This window comes from Oxyura jamaicensis, chromosome 7 (genome assembly GCF_011077185.1).
Source record: "Oxyura jamaicensis isolate SHBP4307 breed ruddy duck chromosome 7, BPBGC_Ojam_1.0, whole genome shotgun sequence".
In the NCBI taxonomy this organism is placed as follows: domain Eukaryota; kingdom Metazoa; phylum Chordata; class Aves; order Anseriformes; family Anatidae; genus Oxyura; species Oxyura jamaicensis.
Window position 1 is genome coordinate 28,803,937 of NC_048899.1, and position 22,074 is coordinate 28,826,010.

The 22,074-nt window shown below is 49.1% G+C and overlaps 1 protein-coding gene across 1 annotated transcript in view; it reads left to right on the plus strand.

Annotated features, from left to right (window-relative positions):
• Positions 1–2,934: 2,934 nt before the first annotated feature.
• Positions 2,935–22,074, plus strand: part of IGFBP2 (insulin like growth factor binding protein 2) — an 82,066-nt gene continuing 62,926 nt past the window's right edge. The window contains exon 1 of the mRNA XM_035331143.1: positions 2,935–2,959. Within this exon, the coding sequence (XP_035187034.1) occupies positions 2,950–2,959 (10 nt within the window). The 5' untranslated portion in view covers positions 2,935–2,949. The remainder of the gene's footprint in view (positions 2,960–22,074) is intronic.

The window sequence follows — 22,074 nt, forward strand, 5'->3', positions numbered from 1 at the left end:
TTTAATTGCATACTCTGCTTCTGTTGCTTGAATGCACTGACGTGAACGTGAGGAGAGCTTAGGCCTGGCACATCTTGGTGCGCCCTTGATGTCTGTGCCTTGAGGAATAGCACAGAGCAAATACGTGAGTGGAGGAGTGGGCAGATGGGAGAGGAGAGAAAGTGGAACATCAGCCTGCCTTTTCCTGTTCGTCTTTGAGGAGGACTTGGGAGAGCTGTGCATGTGCTGCAAGCAAAGTAAAGAGCATTGTGGCTTGAGGGCAGAGACTGAAATGAACAAAGCGCAGCTGTCATCCTCTGCTGCTGGCTGGTGCTGCTAATTTCCAGAGCCAGCTGTAGGTGATGGCTTACCTCAGCCTGTAGTGTTTTCTGCTGTGTGCAGATTTCAAGATCAGTGCACACAAATGCTGTGATTTGCTTGCTCTCCCTAATTCTGGTAGGGCTCTCACCTCTGTTCAAGTTCCTGAGTCCATTTTAGACTGCAACAATGCTTTTTCATGTTGAGCCAACTCCTGGGACCATCAGTCTTTGAGGAAAAGCTGCTGTTCAGGCTAATAATTGCCTCCAAATCATCTCTTTAGGTGATTAAGCTTGGGATACTAGAACATTTTTTTTACTGTTGATTTGTCAGGTGAGTTTTGATTTAGTTCAAGATTATGAGCTTGTTTTTGTATGGGCTCTTTGGTCACTGCAGCACTTTTCTTGTTCTTCACAGTACACATCAGAAAATGCAGGTCTTAGTAATAACCTTGGCAATGGCTGAAGGAAAAATAGTAAGGAATATTTGAGTCCTCTTGCTCCAGCTTACAGGAGCAGGACTACAAAGGGACCCTGTGAGTTTAAGAAAGCTCAGATGAACTCTGATTTATCCTGCTACTTTTCTACATGACATGTCTGCAGCAGCTTTCTCAGGGTCAGCTTAGTCAGACTGATTGCCATGGGTACTGCTGGTGCTGGTCCTGGTTTGTGCTAACTTTAGTTTGTGCCCCCCTTAGGGATGCCACCTCCAAGCTCTTGAATTTTCAGAGATGTCTCTTGCCGTGGGCATGGCTTACATGTTGCTGTGCCTCGTAGCATTTGGGGAGAGCAAGGACAACATGGTTTAACTTGCATCAAAATAAAGACACTTTCCATTATGTATCTTCATTTAAAATGTGAGTCCTTTTCTCAGAAAATTGCATCTTCATCACATGAAAGCCTTCCTTGATAAAACAAGGGGCCCTGAGGGGCTGGGACTTGCTCCCTGGGTGTTTACACAGGGAGGCACTGTGGGCAGTGGCTTTGAGAATAGGAGGGGGGAAATGCTGCTTTTTTGTTTCTTCCCTGTGAGGGTGTGGAAGAGGCCCAAACCTCCCCCACAACCTCCATGAGACGCTTCTGCTGCAGCAAAACTTCATGGAAGGCCGCAGTGATGGGGGTGATGGATGCAGCTTAGCTCAGGAAAGTCACTGCTGTGCCTCTGCTGCAGGGAAGTACTGTGCAGCCTACAAAACAGCCGCAGCTCTCCCCTGCTTCCATGTGTCCTGCGCTCCTTGGCACATCCTCTGCCCCTACCATCAGCACGAAGGGGCACGCTGGTGAGCACGCTCCTGCCACGACCTGCTCCATCTGCTGTCTTGAGGGCTTGAGGTGGGCTGTGAGAGCTGTTGTGGGAAGGTCTGGTACCAGCTCATGAGGTGCCACTAAAAGCACACATGGGGTTCTGCGTTTTGCCTGTTCCCCATTCGGTGTGCTTGGGGTTTCCATGCCTTTCTCTCATTTCTAGTTGTTGCGATATCACTGCACTCTGTGCTCCCTTCATTAATGCCCAGACCATAATTAAAGCACGTGGTTTTGATTAAAGCCTTCCCCCCCTGACATGAAATAGCTGCTCATTAGCAAGTGCAGAGGGCACATCTTCACCACCTTGATATCCCTATGTGATGGCTCAGGTACTTTACTGAAGGTTATCTGTTCCTGCTGACAAAACTATTAATTCCCTTTGGGATTAGTATGTGTGGAGGGTGGAAGAAGGGCAGGGTGGAAATAGGAAGACAAGATCAGGACGGGGTTTGATGTTTGGGCTGGTCCTGCCTCTCAGGAGCTCCGTGGCTCTCTCCTAGTCCACCGAGCAGGAACTTTCCGTGCCGCTGAGCCTCCGGTCTACCGGTTCAGCGCCTTTCCTCGGCGTGAGGGCAGGGAGGAAGGCGGCGAGGGCGAGAAGCCGAGAGCACGAAGCCGAGGGCTGCTGCGGTCGGGGCGATGCTGCGAGCGGCCAGCGGGCGCCACTGCCGCGCTGCGGCTGCGGGCTGCGCCTGGCTCCGTCCCGTCCCCCCCTTCCCTGCCCACCTCGGGGATCCCCTGCTCACCTGTCCGCCCCCCCGAGCTGCTCGGCCCCCTGCTTTTCACGCCCTCCTCGCACAGAGGCGGGTAAGGATTTTGGACCGAAGCTGGGCTGTGCGCCAAGAGGAGGAATAACGGGAGTGGGGAGGCTGGGAAGGGGGGTTTGTGGTCAATGGGCAGGAATTTCTGAAGCTGCGCTGTCGAAACCATCTGTACGTCCTAGGAGGGTGTTGTGGCATTGTATCGCACATCAAAGACTGATGGGGACTTTGAGAATGAGAATGAGAAGCCTCAGCCACAGGTGTTGGTGACCCCTCCTGTGTGCTGTGACTTAGAGCTGGCGTGAACTCAGCCCGTAGGCAGGCATTCATTCCCTTTTGGCTTTGTGTGAGAGCATGGCAGTTAAAAGTGACGGGCACCATGTTTTATGGAGCACGTCCTGGTGTGGTTTTTCACTTCCATGAACAGCAAAGGTTGTAGCCTCACTGCATGTTTGGCTGCATGTTTGGCTGCCTTCGTCCTTCTGTGAGATCAAGAGGTGCCCGTTGTCTTCCTGAGCTCCTCCAAGCCTCTTTCTCCATGCTGCACCCTAGGGAGACTCACAGCAGTTGCTTCAGAATCAGGAACAATGAGTGCAGGTGAGTGACCTTCCTGGGGCAGACATGCCCTGTCCTGGAAGATATTTCTAGGTCTCTCCCTAGCAAGAAAGGAACTTAGTGATGAAGTTTATTGCTGGTTTTACAGCTCAGCACATTGGCCAACAAGAGAATCAGCCAGGGCTGGGGTATGATGTGAGTGCCACTGTAGTGGACTGCAAGCCACCATCTGCTTTTATGTGTTGTCCCAGCTTCCAACCAGTTGTCCGAGCTGCTGCTCATCTCACCTGGAGGTTCACCAGCTCCCTTTGGGGACACTAAGCATCATAGAGCTGGCGGCACAGCTCTCACCAAATTGGGCAGGCAGCACCTCTCTGTTCCCTGGCTGTGCAGCATGGCTCACGGCTTTAGGAGAAATGATTCCTCAAAGGATGCTGTGAAATAATAGGCAGCGGGATGAGACTGTGTTTGCAGTGGCACAGGGTGGCAGAGGATCAGAGGCTTAGGACCAGCCCCAGTGCTCTGCAAGTGGGCAGTTGCCATCGGTAACATGCCCTTGCTCTGTGTATTCGATCCTTAGCGGATGTCTTACGAGGCATGGAGTGTGGCGGGGTTGTGGATATGCCTCAGGTGCCCTTATTAGATGCCTGGATGCATTTTGAAAATGGCTGCTTAGAAAATGTCTAATTGCTATTCCACATATTCAAAGTGTTTTTTTTTTTCTCTTGACAAGGCTTTGGCATGCCTTGGATTGCTAAATATACTTTCCTCTTGCAAATTCTTGGCAGGGAACTGTGTAAGGAATCACGCCAGGCAGTCTCTTCAAATGTTAACAAGCTCATCGGTGTGGCTTTCCCAGCACAGGGTTTGTGCTCCCCCCTCCCATCCCCCCCAAAACAGCCCTTCTCCTTTCTGTACAGTGTTGCTCCAAGCATGTGAACAGTGGCAGCTCTGCAAGAAAGGGTTTCTCTAACCAGAGGTGAGGAAAACTCTTGTTGGGTGCTCAGCAGCTTGGTGTCACTGCCCTGCTCAGCCTCCTGGGGCTCCTATAACTTGTGTGGATTTTGGGGTGCATCTGAAAAACCCAATCCATTTCCTCTCCTCCCTTGCCCTGTCTTGCTTTTCCCTCTGATTTTAGCAAGCTGGACCGTATCCTTGCATGGCAATCATAAATGTGATGTGTTTCTTTCAGTAGCCTATTAGCAAGTGAAAGAGCTTGCCCGCTCCCTCTTTTTTCCCCCCAGTGTGCATACTGGTGCAGAAACAGTGCTGGAGCTGGTGCCTGCAGCTGGGCTGGGATGCCCAGAGCTGCAGCACAGAGCTCCAGGCCTGGCCTGAGCATCTCCCTCTGCCCAAGCAAAGGGTAGTGCCACTACAGCACCTCAAACTACAAAAGCAAAGCAAAGGGGGAGAAGCCAGCACAGCATCACCCAAACCCCAGTGCCTGCCTAAAAGAAACCTCCTTGGGCTATGGTGTCCGTCAATGTCAGGCCACAAACTTCCCTTGAGCTCTACCTGGGCCAGTCTTGCAGCAGCATTTGGAGAACCAAAAGGGATGGCTTCCTCTTGAGCTTTACCCACCTATTTTTCTTCTCTTGTCCTGTATTGCTCACCTCCTGCTATGCATCCCTGTTCCTCTCCTGACCTAAAGCATGAGCAGCATCACTGGGAAAGCTCCCGAGCTTCCCTGTGCACAGCTAAGGAGAAGCATGTTCAGACCACGCTGCACCTCCAGGGCCCTGCTGGCAGCACGCCCCAACCTGAGGGATGCACCTGATTTCTCAGCAGGAAAGGCAAACCAGAGCTGTCCTCCTCCCCAGCTCTGCTGTGGTGCGCACTGTCACGGCTGCCCCTTGCCCCTGTGGTGGCAGAGGGAGAGCTGGCCTGGGTTTCTTATTTTTGTGCAATTAGAGGCACGTTCTTGCTAGGTTGCACCAGCAGAAGCTTTGGGCTGCGCTTTTGAAATGTGAATGATGTAAAAGATTCTCTGGAATTTGCTCTGCTTCAGATGTCCTCTTCTGGCCTTCAGACATCTAATGGATATACTTCAGGACCGTGTGTTTCTGTTCAGGCTGAAGATGTCAGACACCCCTATGTTCAGAGACATACCTGCTCTTCATGGTGAGAGCATGGCAAGGAGGAGATGTGGGGAAGCTGCTGCAGAGGAGACTGAGTTGTTGTGCCACAGAGCCGGTGTTCATCCCATCACAGCCAGGAGAGCAGAGGGTGGACAGCCAGGAGCAGACCTTGGCACAGGAGGCACTATATATGAGGTGACTGGAAGGGTGGTCTGGGCCAGGTGATGACTTCCCCCTTTTACACTCGGTTGCATCTTTTCCGTGCTCTGCTTGGAGCTTTCTGATTTGGGCCCATTCCTGCAACATGGGGCTGTTTACCTGGCGTGAAGAGGACTGCCTCTCATGGATCCTCTGGCTCTCTTGTTAACGATGACTTCTCTTTTGTATTTTGTTCACCAAAATGGAATATTTTCAGCCTTGACTCACTGGGCTTTTCCGAAGGGACCTCTGTCCACACCAGGGAATACTTATTTATAACTCGTGAATTTGGAGTCAGGAATTTGCTCTGTGACCTCTCTCCATTTCTTTGATTAAGTCTAATATTGTAAGAGGAACATTGTATTCTGCAGGCCTGGCCACCCTGAGACAAATGTCCTTCAAGTCACTGCTTTGTTCTCCCCTTCAAGCTTTTTTGGAACAGCTCCAGTTCTTTGAAAGTGTGAAGAGACGACCCAACTCTTCCAAATAAATATTATTTCACAGGAGATGCTAAGAGGTGAACTAAGAGGGCCATTGGCTTTTTCACTCAATAAAGTTCTTCTGAGCCACCACCTACTACTGGGCCTCACCTTTGAAGGGAGAAGATTTGATAAGAGCAGGATTCTCTGATATCCCGTTATTTACAAGAGGCAATGTGCACAAACTGGAACAAGAAGTTCTGTCTAAGCACCAGGAAGCACTTTGCTGTGCAGGTGATGAAGGACTGGCACAGGTTGCTCATAGAGACTGTGGAGTCTCCTCCTTGGAGATCTTCAAAAGCCACCTGGACACAGTCCCAGGAAATCTGCTCTAGATGCCCCTGCTTGAGCAGGGTTTGGATGAGATGGCCTCCTGAGGTCCCTTCCAACCGCAGCCGTTCTCTGATTCTGTGATTCCAGCTGTGGGGTTACATTGATTGCCTGAAGAAAGGAACCTGGTCTCTAACAACTGTGTCTATTTCCATTCAAGCTGTTGGATTTGAAACTGTTTTTAATGTAATGGATTGAACTTGAGATAAAAAGGAACATTTAAAACCTCAATTGCAGAGCAGACCCAAGTCATGAAAGGGAAGAAGAGGAACAAATAAATAATCCAGGCATTAAACAACTGATTTTAACCTTAGCCTGCTGAAACTGTTATTCTTTGTGCAAGAAGAAAAAGAAGAAAATAAGTACAAGTTCCTGTAGCAAGCAGAGACGTTTATTCCAAAGTGGACCCACCTCTGACAAAAATGTTACATACACCATGTAGTCCTTATGAACCTCCAGTGAAGATTATGCTGGGACCTATCAAAATGAAGAAAACAGTCAAAGAAAAGGTGGATGATAAACCATCAGGCAGATATGGAAGCCTAAAGAAAGTGCTTTGAGGTCTGATTATCCTGGAAGCAACGCTTGGCAGCTTAAGATGATGGTGCCTTTTACAATGTGGGCCTTGGGCAGAGGTGAGTTATTTAACATTGCTCACTTGCAGACTCCAAGGCAGTAGGCACGGTGGTAGAGCTGCCAGTTGCCTTACTTGCTCTTTTATTTCAAAAGGGTAGACATTGGTGGTCAGGGTGGTTGTAAGTGGGGATAAGTTTGGGGATAAGTTTGGCCAATGTACTGTCCTCCCCTTTTTTGCTTCTCCCCCTTTCTTCTATGTTCCCACCTTACCCACATTCTCCTGGAGGATGTGAGGTCCCTGAGGCATAGAACATCTCACTTTGCTCATCTCTGGAGCACTGAGCACAGAGGAACCTGCCTGCTGTCCCTCTTTTACCTCTGCTGCTCACCTGGAGGGTGGAGATCACCCAAGCTTCTGAGAATATGTGTCATGAGTGTTCCCTGCTGTCACTGCAGGAAGACGACACATTTCTCAAAGGCAGAGCTTGCTATCGCTTACAGAAAAAGGGATTATGTGGAAACGAAAGAGACTCTGGCTTGTGGTCTTGCTCTAAATCAGCTGCATTTTTAACATTCAGAAGCCAACAAAGATGAAAGACTCCTGGTCAACCTCTCCACTCCCTTGGAAAAAAAATACAAAGACTTGATAAATATTTTGCATTAATAAATTCCATTTGTCTTATAAAACAAAGTTTGCCAACTACCAAAGCAGGGAAAATATTTTACATAACTCTGAGTACGACGTCTAAAAGGTTGCTATGAGCCTGGTTTGAACAACTCTTTCCACAACCCAGAATGTGAAGGAATGCTAAGCTTCACTCAGGCTAGGACCAAGCTTGCTGCGTGTGCATGTGCTTTTCTGCTGTCTGGTTGATTTTATTGCAGTGGAAGTGGCAGGCTGGCTGCCTTCTGGTCAGCAGAGGCCAGCAGGTGAGAGGTAGGTCATGGAAAAAGAGAAGAAGGCCCAAATGCGGCCCAAAAGCTGTTTGTGAACCCCAAATGATGTCCCTCGCTGTGCTGTGGGAATGTTGCTATAAAAGGCATGAAAAGCACAGCTGTCTACTATTATTGTTTTGTTATTAATTTTTAAGAGCGATGGTGATTAACCAGTGGAGCGGATTCTCTGGGATGTTTCTCGGTCTGGACTACTGAGGCTTTCTGATTCTTGGGGCAGGGACTGAGCACTGGCTGTTCCTGCTGACCCAGACAGGGTCTGTGATGGGTTGTCTCATCCTGCTGCTCTGTTTTATCAGCAAGCAGTGGAGTAGTGGTGGTTGGCCGCTGTGTCTAGGGGACCCACAGCAGCTTTTTCTTGCCATTTGCAAGCCCATGCCCTTGGTCTTGGCTAGCACTTCCAGGCATACAGAAGTATGAATTGTTATGGGTGGTAGAAGGATGAGGGACCCAAGCCTGAGGTTGAAGCTCTGGGTTCGCAGGAAGCTGCATGAGGAGTCTTACATGCAGAAAGGAGAGTGAACCACCCCCTTGTTCCCCTAACCACGTCTTTTGAGCAAGGAAGGGCTCTGAGGGTGCAGAGCACATGATTTGCAGAGTTGACAGTCCCGGGATGATGTATGGCCAAAGAAAGATGGTCTACTCCCTCCTTTCTGACCTAACTGCCACTGGAGAAGGGATTGCAGCCAAGTATGTAGGATTGAGTGAAAGTAGGAGAGAGAGATCTGTCAAAGGTTGGTTTCCTGGTGCAGTATCCTTACCACAGTGATAACCAGGCTTTCTAGATGTGCTCTTGGCTCACTAGGTACTGTGCTTTAGGTACTAGTTTTAAAACTAGGTACTAGTTTTAACAGTCAACGTGACCATGGGACAGCTGAGGTCTGCCTCCAAAGGACAGTCCTGAAACCACTCAGGATTTGGCACTCAGGAGCACTCTAAACCAAGTATGGCCTTCTGATTTTGTAGGGTACACATCATCATTATGGCTAACCAATCTCCCTCCACCCTTCTTGTCAGGCCTCTGTCATTCTTCTCCTGGGTTATCAGCTTGGCTTAGAAGATCTGGGGTTGTTTTTCTTTGCAATTAAGTCCATCTCCTGCCACCTGTGCCTACCCCCTTGAAGATGAGATGGCTGCAAGTTTTCTCATGCTTACACTTGTCCTTGAGCCTCCCTTTTCCCTGGGCCATCTGTTATCAGTGAAGCTAGAGGGAAGGATGCAACCAAAGGCTCCCAGGCCTCTGTCAGTGTCAAGGCTGGCCAATGCCATGGGTTAAACCTTGCAGAAAATGAGGGCTGCAGCAACTCTGGGTGCACCAGCATTGTCTTGGAACTCATCTCTCCGAAGCGTCAAAGACCCTAGACTTACCTCTTGGGATGAGCATGCCAGGAAGATATGTCGTGGCTGGAGCCTCATGGGAAGCAGCCGTTCCCTGTTGGGAAAACATCTGATATAGACGGCTAAGGATTTATCCTGAATTGGGGTGAAAATTTATTTACAAATCCCAAACAATGTCTCTAGCAGAGCTATGGGAATGTTGCTATAAAAGGCACGAAAGGCCCAGCTGTCTACGATTATTGTTTTGTTGTTAATTTTTAACAATGAGGGTAATTACCCATTGGAACAGATTCCCCCTGGGATGTTTGCTGGTCTTGGGTATTTAAACTATGAGATCCTCAGAGCAGAGACGTGTCTAGGGCAAAGTGTACGTTCAACACCGAAAACCGCAGCGCCTTCAGCCATGGCTTGTGCAAATCTACTTTCAATTGTGCGGCAGCAGTCTGGGAGGGCGCGTGTGGCCAGACACGCTGTCTCAGTGGAGGGGTGTCAACTCCCGCTGGGGTGGCAGTAAGTCTTGGGAAAACCTGGAGAGCTGGGTAGCCCTGAGTGCCTGAAGTCTTTCTCAATTTTGTCAGACTGGTATTTTACAGCAGCACGTCTTCAGACTGTTTCTAGCGAAGAACAATTAGCGTTTGTTTTAACAGAGATTGAGACTCTTAGGAAAGAGTTTCAACAGCTGAAGGATCAGCCCTTGGTCACCAAGGGCTTTTTTCTTCCCCTCTCCCCTCCCCAATAGACTGTGCAAGTACCTTCTCTTTCAGGAATTGGTTCTGAAGCAAACGGAGACGTGCCACTAAATTATATCTCTGGGCAGAAAAGCAACACCAATCTGGTTCATTGATTTTGTAATGCAGGGGACAGGCCCCCCCTTGCCCTGCGTGCAGTCACGCACAGACTCCCTGGCATCTAATTAATAACTTGCAGTTAAGCAGTGGCTACTTCCTTGCATCATTTCAACACGGTTGCCAAGTGGAAAATTGAAAAGCGAGAGAGAGCCAAAGAAACGACGACAACAACAACAACAACAACAAAGGTTTAAAGTTCTAGGAAATTTCACTATGTGAGGTCAAAATTCCTTGCGCGTTCAAGGGCTGTGCTGTTCGCTGGCAGGAGACTCTGGTTAAAATGGCAAGACCCTTTCTATACAAAGCCCTGCTCTCCTAAAGCTGCTTCTCTTTGACCAGAGTTTCTCAGCCCTAAAATGCACGTGTATTTGGGGAAGGGGAGGACGTGGAGAGAATGAGGGACTGGGTTCAAAGAGAAGTCCAAGGAGGGTTTTTCTCTTGCCAGAGGCTGTACATGCTCTGCAGGATGGGGCAAGCAGGGAGGGATGGCAGAGCAGAGCTCCTAGAGCAAAGCCAGGAGGAGTGTGGGGTGACACAGCTAAGGGATTTGCAGAGCAGAGGGTATCCACACATTGGCCTACAGCCAAGGGTGGCCTGGTCCTAATTTTTCTGGATATCGAGGAAAGCATTGGTCCATCAGCCTCTCCTTCCCCATTTGCCTGTCAGCAGCTGGAGGCAAGGGGTGTGCTTGGCCTGTTCATGGCACAGAAGGGCTTTACCCTGGGCTGAGGGTTTTTAGCACGGCCCTGTTAGAAAACAATAACAAGAATGTCTCGTGAGTTAGGTTTTCCACTCTTTTATGCTGCTAGCCATGGGGAAGAAATGGGGCATGCAGCATTGTTGGCACGGCCAGAAGTACCACAGCTATCAACAGCTGAACTGAGTACTTGGGTTTTTATGTGTCTTTGTGCTTGAGGTTATGGGAGACGTGAGGGGAAGGGGCCCAAGGGAAGGCTGGTGTTCAGAGCGTATGATGAGCTGTTTCTGCTTTGCTTGCCTTTCCTCTGCCTTCTTTTCTCTGTGGAGAAAGCCTCGTGCTTCTAACTTTTCCCAGTAGTCTTTATGAGGTTGGCAGTTCCAGGATCTGTGTGGCTGGAGACTTGCAATGGTTTTTGGGATATAAGGCATATAAGGCATATAAGATCAGCAGTCTCAAAGACATGATCTATGAGAAAAGTCTGAAGGATCTGGAGAAGAAAGGGCCTTTTTAAAAAAATATGCAAGAGGTTGCTGTAAGGAGAAGGGGTCTCATCCAAGGCACACCTGATAAGATGTGATGGTTGAAACTGCAGCAAGGGAAATACAGATTGGGTGTTGGTTGGGCTTACTTTGAGTTGGGATTGGAGCAGATACCTGCAGAGGTCCTTTCCAGCTTCGGTTATTCTACAGTTCTGTGTTAGGAAACAACTTCTCAGCAATGAGGATGGCCATGTAGTGGAGAAGTGAGGTGCTCAAATTGTCAGCTCTGGAAGTTTTAAAGCTGGAGTGAGGCGAGCACTTGTCAGAAATGGCTCTGGTAGAGCTGATGCTGTTTGGAGTTGTGAAAGCGGACTGTCCTCCTGAGGTCTCTTCTGGTTTTGGCTTTGAAGAACAGCAGGTCCTACTTCTTAGCACCGAGCCCTGAGGGCATCAGGCTATGCATACTCCATTCCTGCTTCGAGGAGCTTGAGATATAGACACCTGACATCAGATAAGATAGGAAAACCCGTGAGGCTGAATGGTTTAATCAAGAATAATGTCATTCCCCATGTTCACCCTCCTGGTTTGTGGGTTTTCCAGAGAAGGAAGGAAAAAATTCTGTGGGTGACTCATGGCCTCCATCTAAAAGCCCCAATAACGCTGTGTTGAATCACTGAGCAAACACAGGCAGAGCTGCAAACAATACCCAGAAATATTGGCCTCCTTCCTCTGCTGCCATTTCAGGGGCTTATTACTAAATCTAAACCATGGGCTCTCAGCTCTTTTTAGGGAGGTATGTTTAACAGCATGCACATATCACCAGCCAGGTCTCTTCCTCTTTGCCCCGAGTCTTTGTATGTGAAGCGGTGATGGGGGGCCTGTAGCTTCTTGCAGCTTCTTGCTTCTGTGGGATTCCCGTGGGCTGAGCGTGACTGAATGGCTGCAGTCCTGGGGATGAGGAATGCCTCACACCCCGCTGGCATCAAAAAGGGATTACTGCTCCCCTGCCTAATGCGTTTGTTTAGTGCCCATTCCATGAAGCTGCTTCTTGTGCTGTTTTCCTTGCAGGATATGACTCTGTGTGTGTAATTAGCCAAGAGACATTAGCTTAATGACTTGTGCGTGTCTGAATTAGGCCCAGCCCCATCTCAGACTGCTGTGTTCTCCCTCACCTTTCTCCTGTCTGGAGATTTGTAATTCTCTCAGAGCTACACAAACTGCTCTGTCATCCTCATCCCAAGGGGCTGGATGCAGACAGTGCCTCTTGCTGTTCCCTAGCCAAAGAAACCCTGCTATCACACGTAATTATCTCCTTGACTCATCACGACTTTTATTGCCCACCCCCCCACCCCCCTTAATTTTTACAAGTTTGATTTGCTCTTTCAAAGCTATTGTTTCCAGCCCTGTATCCCAATGGCTCCGGGGGACTGCAGTGTATCCATGTAGGCATTACTGGGGCAGGCTCTGTGGTCTGTTTTGTGCAAGAGTTCAGACTGAACAATCGTTTTGGTCTCTTCTGTCGGGTTTCTGAGCTGTGGGGTTAGGCTGAGGGAGAGAAGTATCTGGCCAGCGGGCTGTACTGGTCGGGAAGCAGTGTTGGAGCAGTCCTTCACTGAAATGTAGGCCTAATTTTGAGGCCAAGGTCTTGATCACCTCAAGTTGTCCACAGCTGCTAGCTGAGGCATGGCTCGGGTAAGGTGACATAGACACTGACCATTTGGTCTCCTGAACAGTCCTGGTGCTAAGAGTTTTCAGGAGAGCAAGAGCAGGTCTCACAGGGGAATGCCCATCTGCTGTTCTTAACCACCACTGAAGGAGAAACCAGCACATCTGTTGGTGAGTTGTGCTGACAGGTGATTCCTTCTGCTAAGCTGATTTCTAGGCTGAATTTGGCCGTTTTCAGCTGCTATACCAGGGACTGCATTATGTCTCTCTCTGGAAGGCTCAAGATTTCCCAGTTGTTACCAGTTCTCCACAAGCACACATTGCTTCAGCCAAGTGACCCTGGGGTTGTATCACTGACAGGCTGAGAGGTTCCCACCCACCCTCAGACTTGAAGTTACATCTCTGAATCTGTCCTCCCTCCATCTTTTGTTCTCAGTCATTTTCTTTCCTGTACGCTCCAGCACCAGTTCCAAAGCTCAGCTCCACAAACGTGTCTGCAAAGGGCACTGATAAAAGCCAGGCTCCCCTTTCCCCATTCCTGGCTGGACTGGAGCTTGTGCTGACTCAGCTACTCAGCTTCGCCTCTGAGCACAAATTATTAAGCTTCTAGAGTGTGGAAATGTTTGCAGTGGCCAGACCAGCACGACAACACCTATAGAAAGAAAGGCAAGAAAATCCAGGTGTTTTGTGGGCTTGCCTGTGTAAAAGCATGGTCAGACAGCTCATCTGAACTAGCCATTGTCTGCCTAATGCCACCTCTGGCCCTTCCCTTAAATGCGGGGGTAAGAAGAGTGATGTGTATTTTGGATGCCAATAAATCACTTTACCTTCATCAACTTTATCTGAGGCTTTGCAAAGTTCTGGCCTCATGAGAGGTGTCATGGGGCCTACAGAAGTGGCAATGCCCTCCACAGTTCCTCTTTCCATGCCCCCCTTCCCAAAGTTAAGGACACTGAAGTCATAATCTGCAGTTTAGCGAGGAGAGACCTGTACTTGCTCCCTTGAAGGGAGCAGAGGAAAGAAGGAGAAGATTTGCTTCAAGGCTTTCTCTTTGGGCAGTTTGTGTATGCTAAGGAGCCAGCTGTGTTTCAGAAGGTGGTCTGAGATCCAGTCCGAAGCAACAGAAATGTATGTGGCATGTTCATATCTTCATTTCCTCACTGATTTTAACTTCTGAGGTAGATTTGGTAAAGCATCAGCTTCAGGCTTGACTCCAGGAGGAACAATATGAATTAATTTACCTATTCCTCTTTTAAAATCTCTAAGATCTTCCAGTTTATTGTCATCCTGGAAAGCACTGTGACATTTCTCTTATTGCTGACTATATTGTTCCTATTAAAGAGTGTCAATCATTCGATGCAGCTAGATACAAATCAAATGCATTCCTTTCATCAATGCAATTAGTGAACAGAAGGCGTGGGGGAATTGTAAAGCTGTTGAATTCTGCAAATTAAGGCCTTCACAGCAGCAACAAACCCTTGACTATAATGAAAATAGCAAAGACATGTCAATCTTATTTAGTTACCTGGTTAGAGGATGCAGGTTCCCTTACTGACAGTTTCAGAGTGTGACAGGGTAAGAATTTCAGATCTAGTAGCTCCTGTGGATCTGAACCCATATGAACTATCTCAACTGACATTCTTCTAAATTTCTCACAGGACTTGTTTATCTAAGATGAAAACCAGTCCTTTTTGTGAAATCGAGCATTTCAGCAAGGCACGTCTCTTTCTGATGATTTTTTTCCTAGATTTTTCATGGGAAAATGTCAAAAAAAAAAAAAAAAGAAACCCCAACAACAACACAAAAAGATCCAGGGTTATTATTATTTTTTTAAAGATAAATGTATAGGTCTTTGCTGAAAACTGTGAATGATTTGTTTCTTCATCCTAAACCTGAGAAATATATTCAAAATAGGTCAATGAAAATAACATTTGTTTTATCAGGAAGAGCAACAACATTTTAATAATCATTCCTCCCAGCCAGCTTGGCTAATTGCTCATTAAACCACTGTTAAAAGCCCTAGAGAGGAACAAAATTTCTGTGCTTAGGTGGCACCAAAGCCAGCTGCTTGAAAGGTCCCACTTGTACAGCTGGGTGATGGTGCCACAGCCGAGCTGGCCTGCCCAGCTCTTTTAGCTGCACGCTCCTGTGATCAAGTCTTGGGGTTTTGGCCCCCGAGGGATTCCATTGCACCATGTGTGACTCCAGTTTGTGCAAAGGCCCCAGTCCTTCCACACCTCTAAGGGAAAGGAGGTGGGGAGGGCTGTCCTGGTAGACAGGCAGGGAAGCTGCCAGGAGCATGTGGAGCAAGGACTAGACTCTGGTCCTCATCTGCTCTGTGCATCTTCCTCCCCCACAGGGCATCAAGGGTCACCCCTGGGAACACCTCTCAGGGCTTTCCCCATGCACGTGGACTTGGGTTCACTGCTGGCTTTACTTGCAGGCTCTCCCTAACCTGTGGAGTGAACTATTCCCAATAATAATAATAATAAAAGTAAACAAATCCCATGACAAGCACTTTCATGTCTTTTCCCCTTCCTGACCTTGAGGACAAAACTCCATTGGAGCCTATGGCCGTCATCAAATGGTCAAGATTCTGTCAAAAGCAGGGTTTATCCTTTTTGTTTGTTTGTTTTAATGGACAAAGCAGCCCAATCTCTCTGCCTTTAGAGCCTTACACTGAAGCTTCACAGGTGTCAGCCAGCCTTGGCTGAGCCTGCGTTGTGCCTGGCCTCACTGCTGTGATGGTGTTTTGGGCTGCCAGCAAAGGAGTGAGAAGGTCAGATGAACACAAATGCATCTGTTCACATGTAATTCCTCATCCCACAGACACCGGGGCCAGGTCACCCTGCTGCTGGTGGGTGTTCTCCACGGGGCTCAGAGGAATCGAAAGGGTAAAAGGGGTGCCTGGGCTGCACTGAGCCAGGGATGGAGGCCAGGCTGTCACATGCACAGGTCTCCAGGGCTTTAACCTCCAGACCACAGTGCTCAGCTCCTTCTGAAAAAGGACAAAGCTGCTCAGCAAAACTGTGGAACTGGGAGGCTTGAGGGCTGAAATGAGTCCAAAAGACATATTAACAAGCATGAGAGGCCTGTGATGAAATAGCTAAGGTATTAATGTAGCCAGAGGCTGGTAATGAATACAAGAAATGCCCACGTTTACCCAAGAGGTCCCAAAGGTCTCTTTGCCCAGAACATTGTGATCCTTAAAGGAATATTTTAAAGTTACACTTCAGGATTAGGGCTCTAGGAACAAAATCTGAGCTAATGTGGTCTCTTGGCTGCTCTGACCTCTTGGCTGATGAGACCCCATTATGAGCCTTGTGCTGTTTATTATCCTCTGGTGTTTATCACCCAGGGGCCACTCCGAGCCCTGTCAGATGTAGGTGCCCCCTGGCCCCCGTGGACTGCATGAGTCTCTCACTGTGCCCTATGGATGTGATGGAGGTACCAAAGCACGATTCTCTTTTTTTCAGATGAGACTCTGTCATCCGGTGGCAGAGAGGATCCTGAATGCTCAGATATAACCTGGTGACGTACTAAATGCCTTCCAATACTCCCGTCTCTCCCCATCTCTCAACTGCCGGAGGAAATCCATGCATGCAGAGCATGGGCCAACACAGGCTGAACTGCCACCATCATGTTTCACCTGCACTGCTTTTCCTTGGTGCTTTTCCTTTATTTCTCTAGTACTCAGCAGCCATGGAAATGACCCGTTGGTGCTGAGCAGAGCTGGGCTGCAAGGAGAAGATGGGAGCTGGAGGATGGCGAGTGCAGACAGTTGTTGAACGGCTGAGCACCTCTGGTTTCGGCTATGATACAAACAGCATGGTGGTGAGAAAACCAAAACAGGTTTGATGGATCTTCCTCTAAAGTTAATTTCAAACTACTGCCCATCTTGCCTGTTTTTTGGAGAGCTGAACCCATCTTTTAGGAGTAACTCAATGAAGTTTTGCACTTTTTTTACCCATACAAGGGAGACAGTCCCATTCTTGGTGTGGGAAGGTCCTGTCTGCCCCTGAGGCTGCACCCACACTGCTCAGCCCAGGGCTGGGTCTCCTTTAGCCTTTCTGCCCCTGAGTAATTGCTCTTTATTTATTTATTTATTATTAATATATCTCCTTTTTCCCATTCAGGTTGCCCCGATGAAGAGGAGCTGGTGAGAGGAGGCCTTACCTGGTACTGGACTGCTTGGCATGAAAACAACAATACGCTGTTGTTATTTAGTGCACCTGATGTGATAGTCCTTACAGCCGTTCTTTGCTTCAGCCATTTACAAGCCCTGATTTTAGTCCAAAACAAGCTTCCTTGAAATAAAATAATTATTTTCCAGTCTTCCTGTAGAAGCCAAAAGTATTTTAAGTTGGCCTGGTCTGGCCTAAACACAAGGTGGGGAGGGGGTCGGCATGCTGGGGACATTTTAGTAATGAGAGGAAGAATGTGAAAGGAAGGATTAAACCCGGTGTTTTATGTGTATTTATTGAGTCAATTTATAAGGTGCCTTTTGCAAAATATCTTGAGCACTGCATGAAAAACCACAAAACAAAATATTTGAAAAATCTGGATGCAAAGCCAACACGTCCCAGAGTACAGCCAGGCAGCGGAGGAGAACCTGGCACCAAGCGAAGTTCTTTAACCACTGGGCACCAGCAGAAGGACATCCGTGGCTGTGGGGCAAGGTGAGCCACAAAGGGAAGGATCTGCTCCTGAAAGCCAGCCAGGAGGGTCTCTGTGGGCAGCCAGGTGGCAAGAGCAGGGCCTGTGTGAAGGACGGGGCAGCTCAGGCTGTCGTTTCTCCTCCAAGCAGTGCTGGGGTAAAGGACTCTCTGGAGATGGGATGATCCCTGCTGAGCTGGGAGGCCTGGAGGTGACCCACTGCAAGCCCAGATGGTTCACAAGTGGTCTCCCAGGCAGGAGCTGCCCTGATGGAGGATGTGCCAGGGAGGACAATCAAAGCCCCCCCTGCACTGCATCTTCCCTGGCACCGCTGCCTCTGGCCCAGTTTCAGCAAGAGGCCAATTAACAGCCTGTTACAGTAATTTCACCTGGCCACGGCACAAGCACAGCTGTTCGTGGCAAGGCGTGCGTTACGGGATTTTCTCGCTTGCAGTTGAAGGTCAGGGCGAGTGTTGACTCTGGCAGGCCGTGGCCCTGACGGCCTCTTCCAGCTGGATGCGTGGAGCCTCCCACCGTGGCCGGCAGCTCGGGGCTCTGCTCAGCCCTGCCACAGGGCTGCCACGCAGCCTGGCCATGCTCCCCTACCTTTCAGGAAGCACACGGGACCCCGGCATGGCGAGGAGCATGGGCAGGACTGTGGTTAAGGAGAGCACTTGGCAGTCACAGGTGGCTGGGTGAACTCCGAAATGGCCTTCAGGGCAGGCACGTGACAAATATTCTGCTGAGGTAAAGACCTCAGGACAAAGTTGCAGGGCCTTAATTACGTCTCTTTCTCAATGTTTTTTAAGAGTGACAAGGAACCAAAAAGGTGTAAGGAAGAAAAATGGCCATGCTGAGAGCTTTGAACAACACGAGCCACATTTTTTAGCATCTGTAGCATAGTTAATTTCCTGATGCAGCATTTCTTCTGAAAACAGTTTGCTGTAATAAAAGTGAAGGAACACCTTGCCCGGGGGGACAGTGATAAATCTGCTGTACACAAGGACATTAATCTGCTGTACCAGGGACCTGCTGTGGCTCAGGCGGGGAGACATGAGTGAGATCAAGCAAACATCGTGAACGGGGTGGGCTTCATCACTCCCTTCCCTACAGTCAACCACTTGCCTCTCTTCCAACAAGGAGGAGAGCAAAATGCTTAGAAAACAATAAAAACAGCTTGTAAAACTACAGCTGTTTGCAGGGAGGCCCCAGATAGGACCAGAGTCTGCTTTTAGCTCTTGTTTTTGTCAACTGACTGGAGCTCAAGCTGACGAAGTATCCCCTTGGTTCTTTAGGACAATTGCTAAAAACACTAAGGCTTCAGGTAATCTCTGCTGGGGAAAGGGGCTTGGGATACGTGTCCCTTGAGAATGGTCCAGGCTTTTTTAGGTTGCCTTCCCAGTAGGAAGAAGACCTTGTTGAAGCCCGAGATACTCTACATGTGATCCATTTTACTGATGCATGATCTGCTTGTCCAGCCATCTGTCCCAGTCTTGGAAGAGAGGTGGTGATAAGGATTTTGAATCCCTGTCTTCATTGGGATCCTGATTGAGAAGCACGGGGCAGCAGCACCCACATGGTGTGAGATAGGCAGCACCACCTGGCTTTCTGTCGCCTGGCTTTCAGGTAATATTTACAGACTGTCCTTGCCTTGAGGACTTTATTAGCCAAGAGCAGAGCTGATTTACAGCCTGATTTCTTTAGAAGCATTTGTGTGCCCAGAGCAGAGCGATACTTGTGTGGAAGATGTTAGACTAGGGGCTGATAATTGGCACTGCTGCAAAGCATTGCTGCAGGAGCTGGTTTGCATGCAGGAGGATTTGACCTTGAACTTTCTCCTGCAGTTCAAGCCAATATCCTCTACCCCCTAGGCCTGAAAAATGTTCCTCCCCCTTGTTTTAAAAATACATTTGTTATGTCTAATATCTCTGGCCAGAGCAGTGCTACAGACTTTTACCCGCAGAGCTATGTGGGTCAGGGGTGGGGGGTGATGTGATTTCTGAGTGGCTCTAGCTGGGCTCACTGAAGTCCCCAGTGCACTTACACAGCAGAGCTGTACTGCTCTGGGGACAGCTTACTGCAGTCACAGGGACGGAGGCTTTACTGTCCCAGTGTGCAGCACAGCCCCGAGAGGCTTCCTGGGCTCACACTAGGCTGTGGCAGCCCCAGGCTAGCTGTGACATCCACGCTACTTGTTTAAGAGTGGGTTTGAAAATTGGCTGAGATACCCAGAGCTTGGACCTGCTCTGATTCAAAGGAACTGCCAAGGAGCTCAGGTTCTGTCTGTCTGTCCAGCACCGGAACAGTGCCTTGGATCCACCCAGAGCATGTGAACCAAGCCTTGTATTTGAACTGCAGGGCTCCAGACTTCATGCATGGCATGTGTTCACGTCTGACTCATATGGCTAGCAGATGATCCCATTTTGGGTACAAGCTTGGATCATGACCTCTGTGATCCTGTGAGCTGGGGGTACACCAGGGCACTGAAGCCGTGACAGAGGAATGTGTGCACTTGCTCTCTCTGAGCTGGGTGCTGGGGCTGGAGTCACCAGCTGGAACATCTCAGCACCCAGCTCCTGCAGCTCCCTGCCCGTGGGATCAAGTGCTCAACCTCCTCCACCCTGCTGTCAGGTTTCACAGGGAATGCCAGGTCCTTGCCAGGTGCCTGACTGAGCTGTGGCACGCATCCCAGTCTCAAGTGCCCCATCTCACCCGCTCCCCCAGTGGAGGATGATCTCTTGCAGCTCTTCCCAGTTCAGACCAATGCGGTAAACTGGTTTACCAAGTACTTCATGACATTCACTGTGCTTTTGCCCTTTTTTGAGTAATTACTCTGTCTGTTGGCAAAATGAGTGTTATGGCACCCTTTTTCCTCATGTGAGAGTTACTGTCACACTGGAAAGGGAGCATCTACTTGCTTTTCAGGGAAAAAACTGTGGCAATTTTGCAAACAGCAATGTTGGGTATAGGAAGCCACATGGTCATGTCCTTTCTCAGCCACTCTAGGGTGGGTTTTGCAATGAATTCCCAGCAGTGGGGGATCTATGAGGTGTCCCGAGAAAGAGTAAAGCTCCACCTGCCTGGGAGGGTGCAGGTGAAAGAACAGGTGTCACAGTGCCATGTGGATCTTGCTATCAAACCTCTCCAGGTGCTTCTCATCACTGCTGGTTTTACTGTGTCTGGAGAAGCTGATGTTTTCCCACAGGCCATCACTTACACCTCATGGGAGCTCTCATGCAGACTGCTGCTGTTGTGCATGCACAGGAATCCTTGCTGGCTTCTGCACAGCTCCATGCCTGACCTGTCCCATGAAATTAAGAGATGCAGAAGCTATTCCTAGGAGATCTTTTGTATCCGTGTTCTTCTGGGTAGGGCTGGCCCACAAAAGCCATTGGGATGGGGGTTGTTTCTGCAGTGGCTAAGTGGCTGGAAGAGTATGAAAGCTGCATTATCTTCCCATCACACCAGCCATGCCCTTGTCACTTCTCTGTTCGCCTCCCCCAGCAGAGACACGTCCCCAGAGGATGGTGCAGCATGGAACAGGCACCTGGGCAAGGCCAAACACCCTGATGAAGGCGAGAGCTAGCTGAGAGCTGCTGCCCATCTCTGCCTGTGACACTGTATTGAGCCACTGCAATGTGCCCGTAGTAGTGCTGCTCCGGTCAAACCCACCATGGCTGGGAGCTCCGCTGGCCCCATACTGGTGCTGGGCTTCCCATCCTCTCTGGCACCTCCTGGTTATTCTGGTGTGAACACTGCCCTACCTGCTGGAAGGCTGGCTTCTTGCTGAGCATCGCAGGAGGAAGCGGGGAGTCCATGGTTGGGCATTGCTGAGACAGCATTTTTGTGCCCCTTCCACTGAGCCTCTCTCTGCTGGCATTGCCTGGCTTACGTGGCATTAGAAAGCAGCCCTAAACTCTTTAGGAAGATAGATCCCCAAATCTTGAGAACCTTGACTAGAAAAATCTTGTCTCATTTTGATGCTGTGCAATTCAAGTGGCAAGAGTTTTTTTTTTTTTTTTTTTATCTTACCCTCCAGAGCTTTCTATATCCATTGCAGTTTCAAGCTCTGCCATACCTTATGTGTTCATTTTTTCCCCTACATCCTCACCTTGCAGCTACCAGTGCATGCAGCCCTGCAGGAATGTAGTGCTGCCCGGTACAGGAGCCGACTTTAACCCGGGTGCTCTGCATGTTGGGCCCGTCTCGCCGAGCCCCTGGCATCCGGCAGAGGGCAAGCGAGCTAAGACAGCCATCCCATCCCTGCAGTCCCTCCGGCGCTGCTCGCATCAGGCTCACACCAGCAAACCCAGCAAACTGCCAGGAAACATCCTTTGGGACTGTTTTGGGCTTCCAGCAGATGAGATCTGCTTATCCAAACTCTTTATTTCCCCTCTCTACCCAGCTGCATCTTGTCATTTCTCCTGCCCAGTAACACCAGCATTTATTCTTTGCTATATTGCTGTACTGGCACAGTCTTATATTCATTTTTTTTCAGCTATTATCCACCGCTACAAGTGTGGTTAGATGCAAGAAGTATGTTTTTGTGTTATTTTTGTTTCTGATGAAGCATCTCCTCCTTGCTAGGTCCACTTTGGAGCACAAGGGCTTGGATCTTGAAGGCAGATTCCCTGGAAAAGCTGCAGTTTCCCCAGCCTGCCAGCTCTAAGAAAGAGCAGATCCACCCAAGGTGTGCATAAACATTGCTCAAACTGTTCCTGCTGCTCTTTTATAGCTATAGTGCATCCCTACATGCAACTGTTACCTGTTACTGCTCCAGCTGGCAGGTATACGGTCCCATGTGCTGCAGGACAGGAGCCTAGCCCTGTTCCCTGCTTTCTGGGGATGTGCATTGC